Here is a 19,939-nt window from a genome sequence, read left to right on the forward strand (position 1 = left end):
GAGTTTTTTTTTTTTTTTTTTTTTTGTATAACTAAAAACAACTCAAATTTATAAGTCATATATATATATATATATATATATATATATATATATATATATATATATATATATATGTTGAGAGAAACTCAAATTACAATTTCAAATTAGAGTTTCGATTTTGCGCTATGTGTCCTAAATATTTATTCTTAAAGAGTTTTATTTTTTAATTTTAGAATCAAATGTGGGACCATATCATAAATATTCAGTACAAAAATCAAATAGTCTAGAATAAATGAATAGTAGAAAAAAGTGCTTCCCAATAATAAATAAATAAACATGAACAATTTACATTTTATATAAATCCTTAAAATTTTTTTTAAAGAGTTAACAAAATATAAAAATGACTATCAATAGTATTTAAATTATATATATATGAATTATATTATACATTTTATTATATATCTTTAAGTATATTCATGCATATGCATGAGGTTACAAACTAGTTTTGATGTAATAGCTCAGGTAGGTACATTTGCATAGATGTGATAGCTCAAGCAGGTCCATTTGCATATCTTATAGTGGCTATATATTAGTATTTTGATTCAGTTGGGAACAGCAAAGGCTGAAATCCATGTTGAAGACTTGCTTGCCAAACTTTCTCAATGTTGGACATTGTGTAACCGCACTCGTGTTCATTCCATCCTTCCAATGCATGCACAATCCCAGCTATACGCCAAGCACTCATCACTCTTCTTGGCAACCAATTCTGCTACCAATTCAAAATACAAACTCTTGTAAACGAAGAAGAAAAAAAAGAAAAAAGTGTGCATGCTTTACATTTGCATTGAAAGAACCATGTTCTAGTATTACTAGACTACCCAATATTAAAGTTGGACACATATATGTATGTTTTGTAGATACAAAAACTATGGTTTATTCATGTCTTAATTAGCTTAATTATGCTGACAAATACTAATTCTTTCTTCCAGCATCACCACCCAATGGAAGACGTTAAATGGGCTTGAAGGTTTCATTTGAAGAAGTCTTTTGACGTCAACAAAGAAGCCTATGTTTTCTATAGATCCAGGTATTAAAATATTCTCTATTTGAAAGTGATCTATTTTATGATTCGGATTAAATATTGTAAATCTAAATTAAGGTATATTTAGGTGTTATATCATTAATGTGATACTGTATATGCTGTCAAATCCAACAAATAAATTTTTAATCATAAAATGGACTTCATTAAAATGAAATGGAGAAGCTTGTAGATAAATCTAGCAATTAGATATGACATAGATGATTTATTATAATATAAAGTGATAACTGAAGATTTTGCTGTCTTTTTCCCTTTTTTTTTTGTTTCTCTTGAGCAATAGTAGTATTGGAAAATTTTAAAATTATTACAAATTTTACAATTAAAAAAAATACTTACAAACTGACCTATTTAATGCAATAATAGTACTTGTAATTTGTAACAGTTTTACAAGTTGACCAAATTTGTTCGATCATTAGTTTGCATGCATCATTATATTTTCTAGTTTCCACAATATATGATATGCATGCCTCTTTATTTTTTTTTTCAACTTCTCTATATTCATTTGATAGCATCAGCGAAGAGATCTTGGAAGAATTCTCTACTAACCTCACAAGAGTGCAAATTCTCAAGAGACCTTGGAGTCACCATTGCTGGAGAGCTATGGTAGTAACAGTCTTTGCGCAATTTCTTTGGTGGGAATTGTGAGAAGGGAATAAATAATGTTCCTTTCGGTGCCTTTAACTGTTCTTCTTTATCCAAACCATCTCCCACTAGCCAAATCTACAAAAAATCATAATGATTTTACTGTTTCTAAGGTTCAAAGTAGCTATATATTCTTTGATAACACAATATGAATATAATAGATCAACTAAAGACAGTAAAAAATTCCTAGACTTACCTTTGGAGAAAAACTTGCTGAAAGGACCAAATTGCTTTCAGAATTGGTGTTGAACGATTTGTTGAGCTTCAAAAACTCATCCTCTATTATTGTAACCACCTGAACTTATGTTAGATTTAGAATTAGAATCATTTTTGCAACATACGCATGCAGAAAGAGCAAAGAACTTGCTCTCTCCAATGTTTTACTAATTAAAATGCACCAAAATTTTTTCCCAAGAGTCTTGTAGTTTAATAGAATTGTTTGATAAGAAAAACATGGAATTGAATTCCTCTCTCCCATTTATTGTAAGCAAATAATATATATATATATATATATATATATATATATATATATATACATACACACATACGCATGCGGAAAAAGCAAAGAACTTGCTCTCTCCAATGTTTTACTAATTAAAATGCACCAAAATCTTTTCCCAAGAGCCTTGTAGTTTAATAGAACTGTCTGATAAGAAAAACATGGATTTGAATTCCTCTCTCCCATTTATTGTAAGCAAATAATATATATATATATATATATATATATATATATATATATGTATATATATATGTAAGTATGTATGTATAAGCATAAACACCCAAAAAATCACACAGAATGCTTGGGACATTCCCCATGCATGTACTCAATCTGTTTGGAGGAAAAAAGAAATATAATGTTCTATTTTAAAAAATTCATTTGATCTTAGATATGTTTTTAAGATTTTGTTAATTTTCATTTATTTTGAAAACTTAAAATAAACATAAAATGTGTCTAAAAATAAATTACAGCTAAAGATGTATATATTTATTAATTAATCATCATATCCTCATAATGTATTGTCTTAATTTTTCAAAAATTACCATATTATTGTGTTCGAAATGTTTTCGTGCCTCATGCGTTGTTTTTTTTAGGTCTATTCTAAGAGAAGATAAAGAAGTTTTTATTTTTTGGACTGTAACATAACCCCACCTCAACACCCCCCAAAAAAAAAAAAAAAAAAAAACAATATGACAATATCCTAAGCGGGACTTGGCCCGTGACCCAAAATCGAGTTTGGCCTTCTTTTTGTGTTGGCTTGAACAAATGGAACGTACCTTGATACCCCTCTGGCATAAGTTAGAGGCCAAGGCATAAGCAACCTTGGTGAGTTTGCCTCTAAGAACCACTTGGGTTGTTCCTCTGGGAATGCTGTTTAGCAGAACAGCAACTGCCAGACTACTCCCATCTACGACCTTCACATTTAGCTTAGGGTGCCTCTCAACATAAAGTGCACCATATCTATTAAGCTCCTCTCCCTGCATCCAATGAAACAGTATGATGATAATATGAACTGTGAAGTTTGAAAGACAACAAAAAATGGAATATGCAGATATGTGTTCATATGGAAATGGTTTTCTTAATAATAATGATATGAATCTTATAGTCTAAAGAAAAAGAAAAAAGAAAAGAAGGTTTTCATGGAAAGACCATTATTTTATCCGATTATCTCAATTGGTAAATTTGGGTTGGAATCCCCGACCCAACTTAATTATATTAAGTAAAATGTAAAAATAACATAAAGCTATACTATCAATTTTATGACAAAATATTTATAAATTGACGTAATAATAATGTGGTTGGTATCATTTTAATAACATAATAAATAAAATTTAAATAACCTTTTTTTTTTAATCAGTAATATATCAATTTATAAGATTTATATACTAAAACTTATAATTATCCTTAACATCATTTTTGAAATTTCTAGGAATTAAAAAAAAAAAAAAAAATATATATATATATATATATATATATATATATATATATATAAATTTCCGGCTGCATGGGAAAGCACGTTGACTATCTGAATTGTTAGTGTGACAGCAAATTTGGAGAAATTAAATAACAAAAAAAAAAAAAAAGGAAAGAGAATTTTAGTTGGAAATATTGATGAATATATCACCTAGAGTTGGAAACTAATTTAAAAAAAAAAAATCAAGAAAGAACTAAAACTTGCCTGATTCAAGAGACCTAAGCTTAATACTTTAGCACCTCTTTCCTCTGCTTCCAGTATGGCTTCTTCAATTAAGCTATTTATTGTCTCATTTTGATATTGCAGAAAGTACTGAATACATAAGTATTGAGAAATATTAATCACATATGATTGAAAGAAAGTAACAAATATAAGTAAACATTAAAATAACATAGAAAAATCATTCTTACTTGTATTCTGTATTTTGGTATGACCCAACTTTGTAATCTGAGTTTATTAAAATGGTATCTCTCAACAATGAAAGTACGGCCATATAACCAATTTAACATCATAGACCACAATGTCACAGGCCAAATCAATGAGAAGTACCATTTTGATGTGTAGGGTTTGGAGGCCAAAGAGGCAAAACCAAGCCTGAGTTGATAGATAGACTCAGGCGTTGTTAGATGAGTTAGGTGCACTGCATCTGGTAATTCTGCTTCCCTTTTGAGTGAAATTTCATATAGTTCGTCTGTAGATTTGTCCATGGTACCATATAGGTAGTCATAGAGTGGCATAAACAACGAATAGTTGGTGCGAAATTGTGTATGATGCAGAGAATGAAACCTGTTGTGCCAAAACCAAAACCATTAAAGATAATAATAATAATAATAATATTATTATTATTATTAAGAATGATGATGGTTGAGCACTCATGCTTTACAAAATCCATGAATAAAAAGAGCTAAATCAAACTAAATATTAAAAGTTCATGATTGTTCATTTAATTTTATATTAAACATGAATCAAATTCAAGATCATCAACAAACTATATTAGATTTTCAAACTTAATTTATTTTCTTATCAAACAAATTCTAGCTTGTCCATAAACCATTTGATTAACTTATTATTTTTTCATATATACTAATATCACGAATAAAAGTTTCACTTGTTCACAAATTTATGCCTATAAATTATATTTGATTAATAAATTATTTTTTACTTCAAATTAATAAATAAATTATATCTGAAAATTTATTATTTACGTTAATTGGATAGAAATATTACATTTACAAACTTGTAAAAATTTGATTTACCATTCATGTATTGGCTAAAATTATATATAATTTTGACAATGCAGTGGATGGTTCACATTATCAATATTTTTTTAAAAAAATTATATTTTATAATCAAATAATATATTAACTCACACAATCCAATATTAAATCTCTACCCTACATATAGACATATACAGTGGCGGCACCAGGATTGTTTCTCAGGGTGTTCCTCGGTGGGCTTGCTCTGTTACAATTTTTTTTTCTTCAGATTCTCTATTACAATTTTTTATTTTTTAGATTTTAGTTCAAATTTTTTTTTAGCTTTCTCTTTTTGCTTGAAAGCAATGTTATGAATACCGTTTTGGACCTTGTTTCGGTTTGTTTAGTGGAACGGAATATTTTGGTACCGATCTATTTCGACATACCGTTTCAGGGTGTTTTAGGGTTTCTAAAAATATATATATATATTTATATTTTCTTATACAACATAAAATTATTGATCCAAATAAGTAAAACTCAAATAAACAAATCATTAGTTTTTCTTTTTTGACACTCAAATCATTTAGTTATTACATAATAATTATTGTTTTAGAATATTAAAACATAAATATGTAATTGAATAATGAAAAACAACAACAAAAAATAGTAAAATAAGAGTGTATATATGTATATCATAATGGGAAGAGGCAAGACTCAATAAATAAATTTGAAATCAAAATCTTTTGTTAGCTTTTTGAGTTTTGTCATTTCCAAAGCTTTGTCATGTGGGTGGGGTCAGCAAGCTAAAAGTCTAAAAAACAAACTAAAGAAAAAACTTGACAAAGCAAAAATTAGAGTAAAAAAAAGAAGAAGAGGTAGACTAGCAGAACGTCGGAGACGAAGCAAAAAAGAAGAAGAAGAAGAAGAAGGGGTGACCTTTGCGATAGTTAGATTTGTTTTTTAGGCGTTCGATGCAAGTAATGACATGCTATGCTGACGAGTTTGTCAGTTTAAGATTTTTTCTTTTTTTCTTCTAAAAACTGGTACCAGCCAAAATGTAACAAATAATCTACCAAAATTTAATTTTATTGGCATAAAATTTTTTTGAGAGTGTTCCTAATTTTTTTGAGGGTGTTCCTAATTTTTTTTTATAGCTAGATAAATAAATTTTTTTTATTATATATATATTAAAAAAAAAAGAATTCAGGTCAGGGTGGTCCTGGGACCACCCTGACCTATATGTGGCGCCGCCACTAGACATATAGTATTATATATAATTGAATTGAGTTTCCTAGTGACAAACTTATTAAAAACCACATTATTTATTAGTCGAGTTTTAAGCTTAAGAGTTTAGGTTTTTTAGTAAATAAACAAATATAAACAAATTTTTTATCGAGCTAAACCGCATATCCTCCAAATCTCTACAAATCAACCCAACTAAGGTCAACACGCTTGGCTATCATCGCCAACAATTGACAATGAGAGCATGGCAACGCAAATACCCACCTGACAAATACCCACCATGCCACCCTAAAATCATAAAACCCACCCAATCAACCAACCCATACGTTCACAATTGAATTCATTCACATCATAACCATACTCTGTTGCCATATGCACAATTTCCCAAGCTTACACCAGCACCACTCTTAAGCCCCAAACACTGACAATCTAGAGAGAGGGTGCTTGAGAGTGATGCAGTGGGAGTGAAAGGAAACGAGATTAAGATTTATTTTTACTTATTTTTATTGTAGAAGCTACTTCAATTGTGTTTAAACTATTATAAAATGATTAATTTAATCATTTAATTATAGTTTTAATATTTTCTCTCATGTGTGGGCTTTAATTAAACTCCCCTTTAATAATAAGGTAGTGTTAACGGGCACCATAAGGTGTCCGTTTACAAACAACCTTATATCAAATTGTATGTATGTGTGTGTGTGTGTGTGTCTATATATATATATATATATGTCAGTGGGTCCAGTTAACTCAACTGGTAAAATCTCTGATAATTGAATAAGAGATTTGGGGTTCAATCCACACTTACACTAAAAACCAATTGGTGTCTTGGTCAGATGATAAAGAACTATCATCAGGAGCGAACGTCATAGGTTGAAATTCTCTCAAAAAATATTCTTTTATGTTAGATTTTTGACCAACTTTATAAGGTATAGAGCTAAAAAAGTTAACTTTTTGAATTCCACTTGTCATTTCGGATTTTTTATTTTTATTTGTTGATACAAGATAGAATTCTACTCTAGTTTAATCTAAGTGTATATGTGTGTGAAACTCCCTCCTGGAGACTTTAACCCCGGCCCTTGCCCTCCACACCCCACAAGTGCTTATACTTGTGGAGTGACCATCGCACCAAGGGTGTGCGGTGGTCATTTTAGAAATATTTTCAGTCCCCGATATTTATACCAATTTTTTATTAATAAGAAATATTCTTTTATGTTAGATTTTTGACCAACTTTATAAGGTATAGAGCTAAAAAAGTTAATTTTTTGAATTCCACTTGTCATTTCAGATATATTTTCAGTCCCCAATATTTGTAGCAATTTTTTATTAATCAGACTCCACAATAAATTATCCTTAACGAGTACTTTACGGTGGTATTCATTAACATTTTTCTTAATATAACACCGTGTTAAATTACTGAATTTTTAAAAAACTTAAATTATTAAAAAAATAATAAATTTAATTATTTAATTATATTCTAACAATGTCATCTTTTTAATTAGATCAATTGTAACTTAGGCAGGGGGAAAAAACCTTATCACACTGGTAGGTTCTGGTTTACATTAATATTGAAGGGACGCATGCATTATTTACATAAATGAATGAAAGGAATAATTTGAAAACAGCCTCAAAGACATGAGGACAAAAAAAGAGGTATGAAAATGACATATTTTTAACACGGGGATTAAAGGACCAAATGTTAATTTAATCTTCTTTTTTGTTGTTTTTGATTTCTAAGGTCAATTCAATCATATTCCTATTCATCGGAAAAGACAAAACCATTCTTAATTCAGGAGTGGTCCGAACTCCGACCAAAAAATATATCATGAGCATGACAGTGAAAGCTGTTGTTGACAAATTTTATTTGGAGCTTTCGGAATGGTGTAGCAGAAGATCATTTATTGACAGTCATTTAATAGATTATTTACTTCTTCTTCTTCTTCTTTTTAATATCAGATAAAATATAATATCCTGTAAATTAAAAATTAAAGTGTTCTAACGTTATTCTTTATAATTTAAATTATATATAACGCAAAGAAACGAAACGCATTAAATTTTTCAACGAAATAGAGGAGTGTTTCGAAATTGTTAAAAAAAAAAAGAATTATTGTTGAAATTGTACTAAAAAGAATGAACATATAATGATTTAGGATATTGTATATAGAATAATAATGGACAAATAAAATAAGGTGTAGATCTCTCTCTCTCTCTCTCTCTCTCTCTCTCTCTATATCTCTCTCTATATATATATATATATATTAATTTTCATCTAAACACATTAGGCATGAAATTAATGAATATGAAATGTATTCATGTGTTAATTTCTGTTAGATACAGTTGGATACCACACAATAATCGTTTTTGCTAGATCAAAGAGAAAAATTACAAAATGAGTACAACTAAACACTCTCTCATTTTAAATTGTTGGTTTTTTTTTTTTTTTTTCATTTTAAGATTCTACAAAATGTAGTCCTATTTGAAAAGTGAATAAATAAATTAAATAATATTCACTTAAAAGTTGAAATTTTCAAATAGAACCAACAATATAGGACAGAGGCAATACAAAATAAGGTGAAAGAAAGGGCTTGAGAGACTTACGAGGGGGTGTACATGAGGTACTTCAGTGGAGGAAAGATGGAAAAGAGCCACTTTGGAATGAGCTCGTGATTGCAGTGACCCATATTGTTCATAAAATCAATATATGTGAGGTAGCCAGTAATAGATGCAATAGAAGCAGAATCAGTAAGTATTGCTGTTAACATTGGTATGGAAAACAACGCGGAATATGCTATGTGCTCTGCAAATGGATGAATGACAGCTAGAAAAACAAAAAATTGTCATATAATATGATTAATTCCATTATGATTTAATAAAAAATTTAGTGAAAGGTTCTATTTTGTCACAAACACATATAATATCTAAGAAGCTATTTATTCAAATTGGAAATGTAGAAACTAAATTGAAATTCACATAAAAATCTAAAGTTGCGCCTTATGAAACCAGAAAATTTTATTATTTCGCTATTTTGACCTTGGTACTAAGTAGTTTTATAAACCAGGAAATTTTACTTATATATAAGTGAGGTAGCCAGCAATAGATGCAATAGAGGCAGTATCAGTAAGTATTGCTGTTAAACTTGGTATGGAAAATAATGCCAAATATGCTATGTGCTCTGCAAATGGATGAATGACAGCTGAAAAAACAAAAAAATTGTCTTATAATATGATTAATTCCATTATGATATAATAAAAAATTTAGTGAAAGATTCTATTTTGTCACAAACATATATAATAGTTAAGAAGTTATTTATTCAAATTGAAAATGTAGAAACTGTTCACATAAAAATCCAAAGTTGCGCCTTATAAAACCAGGAAATTTTATTATTTCGCTATTTTGACCTTGGTACTAAGTAGTTTTATAAATTAGGAAATTTTACTCTTTATATATATATATATATATATATATATATATATATATATAAATATAAAGTAAAGATATCTCGAAACATTTGAAAAGTGAACACTGAACACCAAAAAATACTATTTCAATTATTAAAAGTATAAATAATATTGTTGATAATAAAATTTCCAAAATTGATGTGACTTCACATTAATTTCTAAGTCTTCAACCATAGGAATTTCTAATTCCCCAAGCCAAACTCCCGTCACCAATACTACACAGAGATTTGTTAATTGTTATGCAGAATTGTAAGGTTGGGTTTTTTTTTTTGGTTAAATAATTATACTTAGTGGTCCATCCAAATTGAAAATTAAATGACTATTTGTATTTGTTATGCATAACTTGCATGATTGCATCTAGTTCTACCTAAATTAAATGGGATTTATAAAAATAAAATAAAATAAGGTTGATTGGTATTAGTATTACTAAGCCACAAAAGCAAGCATAATATATATATATATATATATATATATATATATATATATTCATCAAAATAAAACAGGTAATTAGAAGTTGACTAGTCATGGCATTCAATTTGCAATTATTGTGAGTTTTCATTAAGAGACTTATATTAATGATAAGGGACCACTGGCTCCCTCCCGTGATTGAGTTATAGGTTGGCCTTAAACTCAACCTAAACAATAATCTTAAATCATGTCAATGTTTTAGGATTTTTTTCAATTCATGATTAATGACACATACCAATTAACATCCTAATCACTGGGTACCACACTGAGTGGTACTTATAGATGCATACTTTTTTTTGATGAACCTTATAGATGCATACCTCAATATCAAAGTGCATGTAATAATGTATTATATACCGATAGTCCTACAGTTTAAGCTGCGGCGGATTAGGCTTGGGGCCACAGCTGATCTAAACTAATTAGGCCAAGTGTTATATAGAGAGGTGTCATTTAATTAATTAATTATTAGATCTGGTTAACAGTTTTTTTTTTTTTAACAAAGTTAATGGGTGCTCTTAATGTATTTGTTAACTTTTATAGGAGTATAAAAAAAAAATCAATTATTTTTCTTTTTCGCTTAAAAATTTTCTAAAAATATTCTATAAACCAATACTTTTAAGATATCTAATAACTTTTCTCTTATTTATTAAACAGAAGTTAAGTACAATTTTTAAAATGTGCTAGATAGAAGTTTAATTTTTAAATTTAACGAAAATCCTAATATAGAATACTTATTACTGATAAATCATGGGAAAACATTGCTTTGTTATGAAATTTGGGAGACATTGTAACTACACCACAGTTAAGGAGAAAATACAATTTGCAAGGAAAAAAAGTAACAAAAAATCATTTAGTCATACTCATATGAACATATATGTCCGAACATAAATCTATTGTGGTATTCAATACTAAAAAACACCGATGTTATTAGCCCAGGCTTATGTTACGGCCCCACTACGAAAGGTCCTACCTTTCATTATAAGAACGTCCAAGTTTTTATAATAAAAATTGTTTTAAAACCTAGACCAATAAAATACTAATATAACTAAATGAAACCTTAAATTATTTTGAAAATGTTGTAAGTTTGTTAAATCATCATAATGATTTATTTTATTACGTAAAATGTTAAAGGGTACAGTTAAGGATGAGTTAGTGCAGAGTATAACTAACAAAAAATTGAAATGAATTGATGAGAGAGGTTGAAGATGCTGAAGTGATAAGTAAAATTCAAAAAGTTAGTTCTTCCATTTCTAAACCCTATAAAGTTGGTCAAAATTATGATATAAAACAAAAAATTTAACATAAAACAATATTTTAACGGACACATGACCCATTTTCAATAATAGCTTGAGACTGTCATTTTTGAAAACTAATACCCTAATCTCTCATGGAGCAACACACTAAAATACTTTGTCTGTCTCCTTGAAAATATAAAATTGAATTGGGTTAAATGATCATTACTAACAACCCTCTTTTTAAATAATATGATTTTTTTATCAGTTTAAATGATATGTTTACAGTTGCCATTTATAGTAACTTACTATTTTGTTAGTAAATGTGAGTCCAATGAGCAGGACCGATCAGATTAGCCCAATAATGCAAGCAAATATTTTATGGGTTTTACTAATTTATGCTCTTATAATATATATTAGTAAAAGATTTTATAAAATTTTTTTATGGAAAAGTGAAAAAATAATTAATTATTTTGACAGCTTTTTTAATTTTTCATAAAAATTCTCTCGGACTCATATTTTATACACAATAAACTTACAAGTTATAGGCTCTGTGGCAATTGAAGAATGGTGATGGGAATGGTAGCGGGAGTAAAGATAATGGTGGTGCAGTGCTCTGTGGAGCCAATAATAGAGAAACTCTACAGGACCAGAATGCAGAAGAATCGTCATAATTACTCCATCTGTCCTCCACAATGGTAGGTTCTCTGCCTGAGTCAGTGTCTTACTTGCTAGGTAGAACAAGGCTCCATTGAACAATATTTGGTCATCCCTGCCCAAATATTTTGCAAGGAAAAATAAAAATAAAACGCACCAAATTTATAATGAAGATAATTATAATTTCTACGTATACAATTGTGTTTGTGGACATGCATGCATGTGTGTATGTATATGTATTAATTTATAATTACTAACCAATTGCTTTCTCTGTCAACTTGCTCAAACTCAATACTCTTGTCAATGATCGAGTTCTTGCCTTTGGCAGTCCAGTAACGAGAGAGACTAATCCATATTTGGTTGTGAAGCATCCTCCATAGTAGAAATGGAAATATGAGGAAGAGTGAAAGGGACCTTTCACTCTTATCCTTAATTATGAATGAATAGGTGCTATGAATGGCCCAAGGAGCTAGGATCACGTACTACAAAACAGAAAGAAAAGAAAAAGAAAAGCACATTAAACAACAAAGATTTGGTTAAAGTAGAAACCAAAAGTTTGGATTAACAACAACAACAACAACATCAATAATATGATTATATGCCCTACTTTCTTTCTTTTTTTGATAAACTTATATGTCCACTTAGAAAGACTATTTAAAAAGACCTATTCATAATTTCATATCATATCAATATATCATGTAGAATTTAATTTCGGCCTAACAGATGATTAAGCCCATTAAGTGATTTGTTTCAAATTTATTTGAAATAATATTTAAAGAAAACCCTAAGACACGTTTTGTTAAGATTTTGGAGGTGCTCTTGTGAGGTCTAAAAGGTACTGTGCCTTGCTTTTTCCAAGTCACTGTTGGAAATCATTCACATACCATTAGAATCGGTAGATCTAAAGTTGTTGCTACAAAATCAACAACTGCTGATGATTTGAAATCTTTGAGTGGAATCTCAAAGTCACAAATAGGGAGTTTGTGTTCATCAAATTCAAGATAGAAGAATCCAAGGAGTCGGAGTTGCACGTGGTCGTATTAGTAAGTTCTACATGAGGTAGCTTTAGATTTAAGGTTTAAATCTATTGTAATATTCCGTTCTATCATAGTGGATTTGTTTACTTTGAGGATAGGTATGTTAAATTCTTTTTAGGTTTTTACCTTGAAATAGTTGGTTTCATTGGTTTTCCTAGGTTATCATATTATTGTCTTCTTCACTTTTTTGCACCAAGTAATATGTTTGCATGTGTTTAACCTAGATCTCATAATTAACGTAAGTAAATACTTAGCTAATTCATTAGGTCAAGTTAATCTAGTTTTTAAGGGGTCTAAACAAACAAATGAAACACAACCCCCCAATACACACATAAAATGTAAGACAAACATTTGTAAACTTAAAAGCTTTAGTACACTAGACAAGAATTGAGATTGCATTGAATCCGTCTTGTTTAGCGTCATCACTTTTAATAGGTATCATTGATTACTCTGGTACACTATTTACTTTTGTGTCATTATTTTAATGGCTCTAGTTCATTAAAGCACCAGACATAAGTCAAACTTAAGCCAAGTCCAAAAAACACACCAACAAGTATGGAAAGGCAATTATAAAAAACTATTAGAAGTAAAACTCTATAATCATACAAAATATCACAATTTTTGCTATTACTGTACACGTAGCAAATTATGACTGGTAAAACAGAAGTTGTGAGTCTATATAAAAGTGACATATATGCAACTAATCACAGTTTGTCAACGTAATACAATTGTGGCAAAAATGGTATAGTTTACAAAAATTACAAAAACTGAACTTGCATTGATCCACCACTTCTTTATTTACAACCATCCTTAAGAAACCATTTTCTAACTTTTGCTCTTAAGTAGCTGTGCTGAGAAACTGCCTAGATTATTATAAAAAGAGAAAATTTAACCTTAAATTAAAATTAGAGAAGAGTGTGGATATATATATATATATATATATATATATATATATATATATATATATATATATATATATAAAATATTGTCTTCCTAGTTTTCATATGTTGTTAGCGGATAGTTCTAAACCAGAGAATATTTGTTCATCCACCGTGCGTGGATGAAATAGTAAGGTGTGTAACCCTGTAGCAAAGTTATTTCAAACACTTACCAACCTCACCATTATACGGCCCATGCTTCATATGCCACATTTTAGTGCACGTTTTCAAACAATATCCAAAACTTAAAAAATAAACTGTACAAACAAGCATTTACAATCTAAACTCAAGTCACAGATTGTTTATGTGTGTGTGTGTGAGAGAGAGAGAGAACATTGGCTTCAATAAGAGCACCACCTTAAATCTTCCAAGAGGCGTCCATGGCCAGTCTGTGAGAATTCCTGGTTTAGTAGCCATAGAAAACTATCAAATACAAATACAAATACAAATATAGAACTCTCTCTTGCTGATGCATACATGTGCAATTAACCTTATGCTAGGTCAGTTATATATAGACACTACTTTCACCATGATACACAGGCTCACAGTTACTAGTCCAAGTCAGTACGGATCTGATGCATGCCACGTAGCCAACCGGACCTCCATACAAATTAAAGTATGTGGTGAGTCTGGTGACCTGTACATGTAAGTACTTATTATTCATCACTGTGGAGTTTGAACTGTCCAATCCCAACACAGCAGAACCGTCCTTTCCTCTCGATCTTTGATCTTTGAAGTTTTGATCTTTTGACATTGATCAGCAACCTCCATTTACACAGTTCCCACTTCTCACCCCCTTACTGAACTTCATTTATTCCTTATTTATACGTGGCATCATAAAGTGTACTCAAGTGAGATTGTCACTTTCAAAATTTATGTCTATGTACCACCACAATTTTCACAATTTCTATCATAATTTACCCATCCAGAATGTTATTAATAGTGTGTCCATATGATTCCACAATACTACCCTTCATTATTAATTACTTAGCAAGTTGTCATTTATTCTTTACATAAATGGTGACATTGTAAAGTGTCCTCTAGTGATATTATTACTTTCAAAATGCATGTCTATTTACCACAATAACTGTCACAATTTTTATGGTAATTTGTCCACGTGACGAGTTATCAATAGTTGGTCCATGTGGATTCACATTGTTCAATCATTCACAACTCATTACTTGATAGTTATGACAGTTGTGACATCGACTTATTGACTAATTGCTCCACTTTACTTATTGAAATGTCAGTTTTCAAGTATCAGAAACATAATTACTTCAAGCAAATTAGTTGGAGGTTTTGTGTCTTTAATGTTGAGATAAATCGCACCACTTCAAATAAAAAGCTCGTGAAACTTATCTATGTTAAACAATATCATAACTTTTTATAAAATTAATTTTATGAGAATTTTGTCATTGGGTTATATATTGTCTTTATTCTTAAATATGCACACTAAATATTAAATTAATCAAATGTTATTTACTATTTGATCTATAAATTTATATTCTACTTATAATTTTAAAATTAGAAAATAGTTGAAATTCTAACAAAAATTATGTTGAGATAGTTACTAATCTCTGATTATTTTCATATTTTGTAATTAATGGAGAGTATAAAATTAATATGTAATCCAATGGTTGATTTGTCAAAGTACTCATTTAATAAAAAAACTATGAAGTACTATATTAACATAAACATGTACTTCATTTCTCAAAAAAGAAAAAGAAAAAGTGCAACTTAAACGTAGCTCATATATATGTATTCATGTGTGTTTATTTTAATAAATTCCCGTTAAATTAAATTTTATCCTTTTTCTTGTGTACCCCAAATTTGTTATAAAAAAAAAATTAAAGACTACAATTATTTGAATTAGAAAAAAAAATTTAAGTACAATTCTTTATGTGTTGTTCTAATTATATTTAACCATTAGATTAAAGAACTGAGTTCCATATTTATAAACGAACTTGGGGTACACAAGAAAAGGGGAAGTGGAGAACAACATAGTAGGGAGATGGGTGACTAGCCAAATGGGTGGGTGTGGGTTTTGTTGATCTTGAGTATGCAGATCTGTTAGTTGTGTTGAGGGGTATATCGGGGTAGGGTTTGGAATTGGAAGTGTTTCTTCTTCAACTCTATGGGCATAGTAAGGAAATTTAGGTAGGAGCTAATAAGAATGTAACATGGGTTGTTGTTGTCGATGTTGTCTACAAATGTATAAAGTCAAAACAATAATATTGGTGAAAGCGATGGCTGATTTTTTGTTATACCATGGTTTTGAATCACAACAACTATTGTTGAATAATTGTGACAGGTGGTTCTTTTGCAGTGGCGTATTCATTATTTGTCGGTTTGAGGTGGTATTACATGTATAAAATACATGCATGTATCCACCCTTTTATATGGGGGTGGACCCCACACTTATAGAACCCACTCCATGTGAAAGGGTGAGTACATATATGATAAATTTTCTCGGTTTGGCAAGCTGAGGAGGCTATGTGTTAAGTTAATAGGTGTTAAATATTAGCATTGATACACTATGTTGAATATGCTATTATGGATGCGGAAGCGAAAGCATAAAGTATAGAACACAATAACACAAGAGGATTACGTGGTTCAGCCTAACGGCCTACATCCACGGAGGAAACCCTAAAGGGCTACATCAATAATATATTAGAGTGTAGAACAAATCCTGTATTACAATGAACCATAATATGTGTATATATAGTAGACTAAACCCTAAACTAATAGACTTCTAGCACAAGTAGGAAACTTGGCTTGCACACAAAGTAGAATTAGACTTGGGCTTATGCTAATGGGCTAATATATCTCTAACACCCCCTCTCAAACTCAAGATGGAAACTTGATGAAATCTTGAGATTTGATTAGGTTGAAAAGATCCCTTGAATGAAGTTTGGCTCTATGACGGTGGCTTGAGAAAGGCAATGGTCTTGCAGTGTTGATGCGACTTCTAACGGTGACATGACTATACCGGAGAATTTTGACAGCAGCAGTGGAAAAACAAATAAGATGAACGCAGCGAAGAAACACCGAAGAAGACAAAGATTGCTCTTAATACACCGTAAAGACAGAAAACCATGGCCATAGGAAGGAAGCTCTGATACCATGTTAAATATTAGCATTGATACACTATGTTGAATATGCTATTATGGATGCGGAAGCGAAAACATAAAGTATAGAACACAATAACACAAGAAGATTACGTGGTTCAGCCTAACGGCCTACATCCACGGAGGAAACCCTAAAGGGCTATATCAATAATATATTAGAGTGTAGAACAAATCCTGTATTACAATGAACCATAACATGTGTATATATAGTAGACTAAACCCTAAACTAATAGACTTCTAGCACAAGTAGGAAACTTGGCTTGCACACAAAGTAGAATTAGACTTGGGCTTATGCTAATGGGCTAATATATCTCTAACAATAGGTATGGGGTTTTGTAGGGTTGGGTTGTGTACTTGAGTTGTGGATGGTGCTTTAATTGGTGTTTTGAGAAATCTATTATGTTATGTAACAATTGCTTTAATGGGTGTTTTCAAAATTAACTTATCATTTAGTTATGTAACACATACTGTTTAAGTTTCTCCACAATGTCAAGCATGTTCTAAATCAAGAGAGAGATATAATAATTCATGAAATCCTCGGAAAAAAAAAAAACTAGACACAAAATAAAATATTTTTGTCTTTTTGAAAATTTTCAATGTTTTTGGATTTTTGAAAAATCAAATCAACTTAAGAAAATAGAACAACTAAAAACAGAAACAAACATGTCCACAAACAATTGAAAGAATTAAATCAGGGACAAGTAAACAACACTCACTTTAGCAAGTCTTTTCTCACCCATATAGCATTAGTCTTTGGCTCTGTAGGTGAAAATTCATGAGAAGCAGAGTGTATTTGAGGGATTACACCAATGTTCTGAAAGAGACTGAAATCTTGCAAATTCCTTTCACAAGCCAAGAAACTCAAATTTTTCAAAAGAATATGAAACAATTTATATGGACTTATGGCAGGAGAAATATCATCACATATCCTAGATTGAAATACAGAATGTTTAAATTTTAATTTATAACAATTAGGATGAATGTGACCGGAGACACTACAAAAGTGACAAACAAGAACAAATTTAGGAATATCAGTATTCCTAACAGCAAATTTAGTCTCAGATTTTGATTTTTGCCTCAACAAATAACAATTTGGTCTAATATGACCAACAACACCACAAAAGGTGACAAGTAGGCACAAAAACAGATTTCTTATGCTCTCTAACAGTAAGTTTAGACATAGGTTTAGAAACTTTAGCGTCTACATCAAAATTTTTGTCTAACCTAGCAAAATAAACGTTTTCTTTATTATTCCTTTTGAAGGGAGGGATATAAATTTTTTTAGCTTTAGGCTTAAGAGAAACAAAAACACTTCTATTATCAACAGTAAGCTTGGCACTAGTCAAATTTTCAAGTTTAGCTTTAGACTCAACTAACTCTTGTTCCAAGCTTTTCATCTTTTCATCTTGAGAGGAAATTTGATTTCTCATAAATTCATTCTTTTTATTAGATTTATCTAATCTCACAATCAATTCCTCTTTTTCAAGATTAGAAAATTTTAACTCTTCTTTAAATTTCTTAGCAATTTTCAAAGATTTAGATAATTCCTTATGAAGAGTTTCACAAACATCAAAAAGATCAACACAAACAATAGTGTCCTTTTTATTCAAATCATCACAAACATGAGCAGAAAGACACTTCAAATTATCCATAATAACAGGGATTAAGGATCAACTCTAGTTTAAGAGACCTAAAAACAAGAGTTAACCCGCTCTAATACCACTTGTTTGTTTTTAGACCCCTTAAAACACAAGTTATTTAACCTAGTTATTTAGCCAAGTGATTATTTAGATAAATTATTCATATCTAGGTTAACACAAACAAATCATATCATGCAAAGCAGCGGAAAGTAAATAATACAAAGATCTGATGACCTAGGAAAACCAAACAAGTAAAAAACTTGGGAAGGATTTGACCTAGCTATCTTTAAGGTAAAAAAACAAATCTACTATGAAAGAATTGAAGTTTGTACAATAAAACTAAGACCACTAATATTCTATTGCTATCTCATGTAGAAAATTTACTACCACGACCCCATGATAGCTCCGAATCCACAGACTACTTCTTTCCTTGATTTGCAGCAACCGCAACTTTACCTACTTGTGATTTTGAGACTCCACTCAAAGATTTCAAACCTTCTTTAATGTTCTTTATGCAGTAACTAAAATAACCATCAACTTCTTGATGTGAATCTTGATCTTGATAGTTCAAAGTGTGTGTATGAAGGTAAACACCTCTAGATTTCACAAAAGATTCTACACATAACTTATCAAAGACTCTAAAGAGCTTTTGGATACAAAACCCTAAATACAAAAGAGGTACACTATTCTCTCTCTCTAAAGAGCCTTTTAAAAACGTGCTTAGAGTTTCCTTTATATACTAGAAGAAGTAGATTTGAAACTCTTATCCTTTTTGGGCCTGAAGTGTTGTTTAGACCTTAATTAAAATTCTGCAGATACGAATCTCGATCAATCGAGCCTGTCTCTCGATCGGTCAAGCTAGACAAATTCTGAATTCTTCTTTCTGCAACTTGCTTGTTCTTGAATCTTGACTTGTATCACCTTGAGCATTGTCTAATAATACATATAGACTCTAAGATCTATACTTAGACAAGTTTGTGTTCACGATTTGCCAATTGTTCTAAATTTTTAGAACCTAACAAGTAGTTTTCTCATTTTCTCTCCTTCCTCTCTTTCTGTTTTGGGTTTGAAGTTTCGTAATCTGATATCCCATTAATTTCACATTTTCTAAATTAGCATCCCAACTTACATGCGGCCATCACAATCTTCAAATTAAATTTTTTGTTTTAATAATATGATATGCTATTTTAGAAACTTTGTGAAATTATTGTGGATTTTTTTTTTGTCATTCATTAATTATTCTCAAATTTGCC

At 30.0% G+C, this 19,939-nt stretch overlaps 1 protein-coding gene across 2 annotated transcripts; it reads right to left on the minus strand.

Annotated features, from left to right (window-relative positions):
• Nucleotides 1-380: 380 nt before the first annotated feature.
• Nucleotides 381-14,594, minus strand: LOC142615292 (very-long-chain aldehyde decarbonylase CER1-like). Of its 2 annotated transcripts, none has more exons than XM_075788029.1 (10): nt 14,276-14,594; nt 12,202-12,425; nt 11,826-12,058; nt 8,727-8,946; nt 4,104-4,479; nt 3,894-4,005; nt 2,996-3,192; nt 1,917-2,015; nt 1,625-1,798; nt 381-745 (listed from the first exon to the last, which is right to left on the minus strand). In XM_075788029.1, exons 1-10 carry the CDS (start codon nt 14,333-14,335, stop codon nt 569-571), a joined length of 1,872 nt encoding a protein of 623 aa, XP_075644144.1. In that variant the 5' UTR covers nt 14,336-14,594; the 3' UTR covers nt 381-568. The 2 variants fall into 2 exon arrangements, with proteins under 2 accessions (XP_075644144.1, XP_075644143.1); XM_075788028.1 differs by having other exon boundaries at nt 2,996-3,196; nt 3,898-4,005; nt 14,276-14,592.
• Between the last annotated feature and the right edge of the window lie 5,345 nt (nt 14,595-19,939).

Source organism: Castanea sativa, chromosome 11 (assembly GCF_040712315.1).
Source record: "Castanea sativa cultivar Marrone di Chiusa Pesio chromosome 11, ASM4071231v1".
In the NCBI taxonomy this organism is placed as follows: domain Eukaryota; kingdom Viridiplantae; phylum Streptophyta; class Magnoliopsida; order Fagales; family Fagaceae; genus Castanea; species Castanea sativa.

What these genes read in the sequence shown, in the direction of transcription:
- LOC142615292 (XM_075788029.1), bottom strand. Translation starts at nt 14,335, where the DNA reads ATGGCTACTAAACCAGGAATTCTCACAGACTGGCCATGGACGCCTCTT. An exon ending in TACCTCATGTACACCCCCTC is followed by an intron (nt 4,480 to 8,726) that starts GTAAGTCTCTCA and finishes TTGGCACAACAG; the next exon opens with GTTTCATTCTCTGCATCATA. An exon ending in AGAATTTGCACTCTTGTGAG is followed by an intron (nt 746 to 1,624) that starts GTTAGTAGAGAA and finishes AATTGGTAGCAG; the next exon opens with AATTGGTTGCCAAGAAGAGT.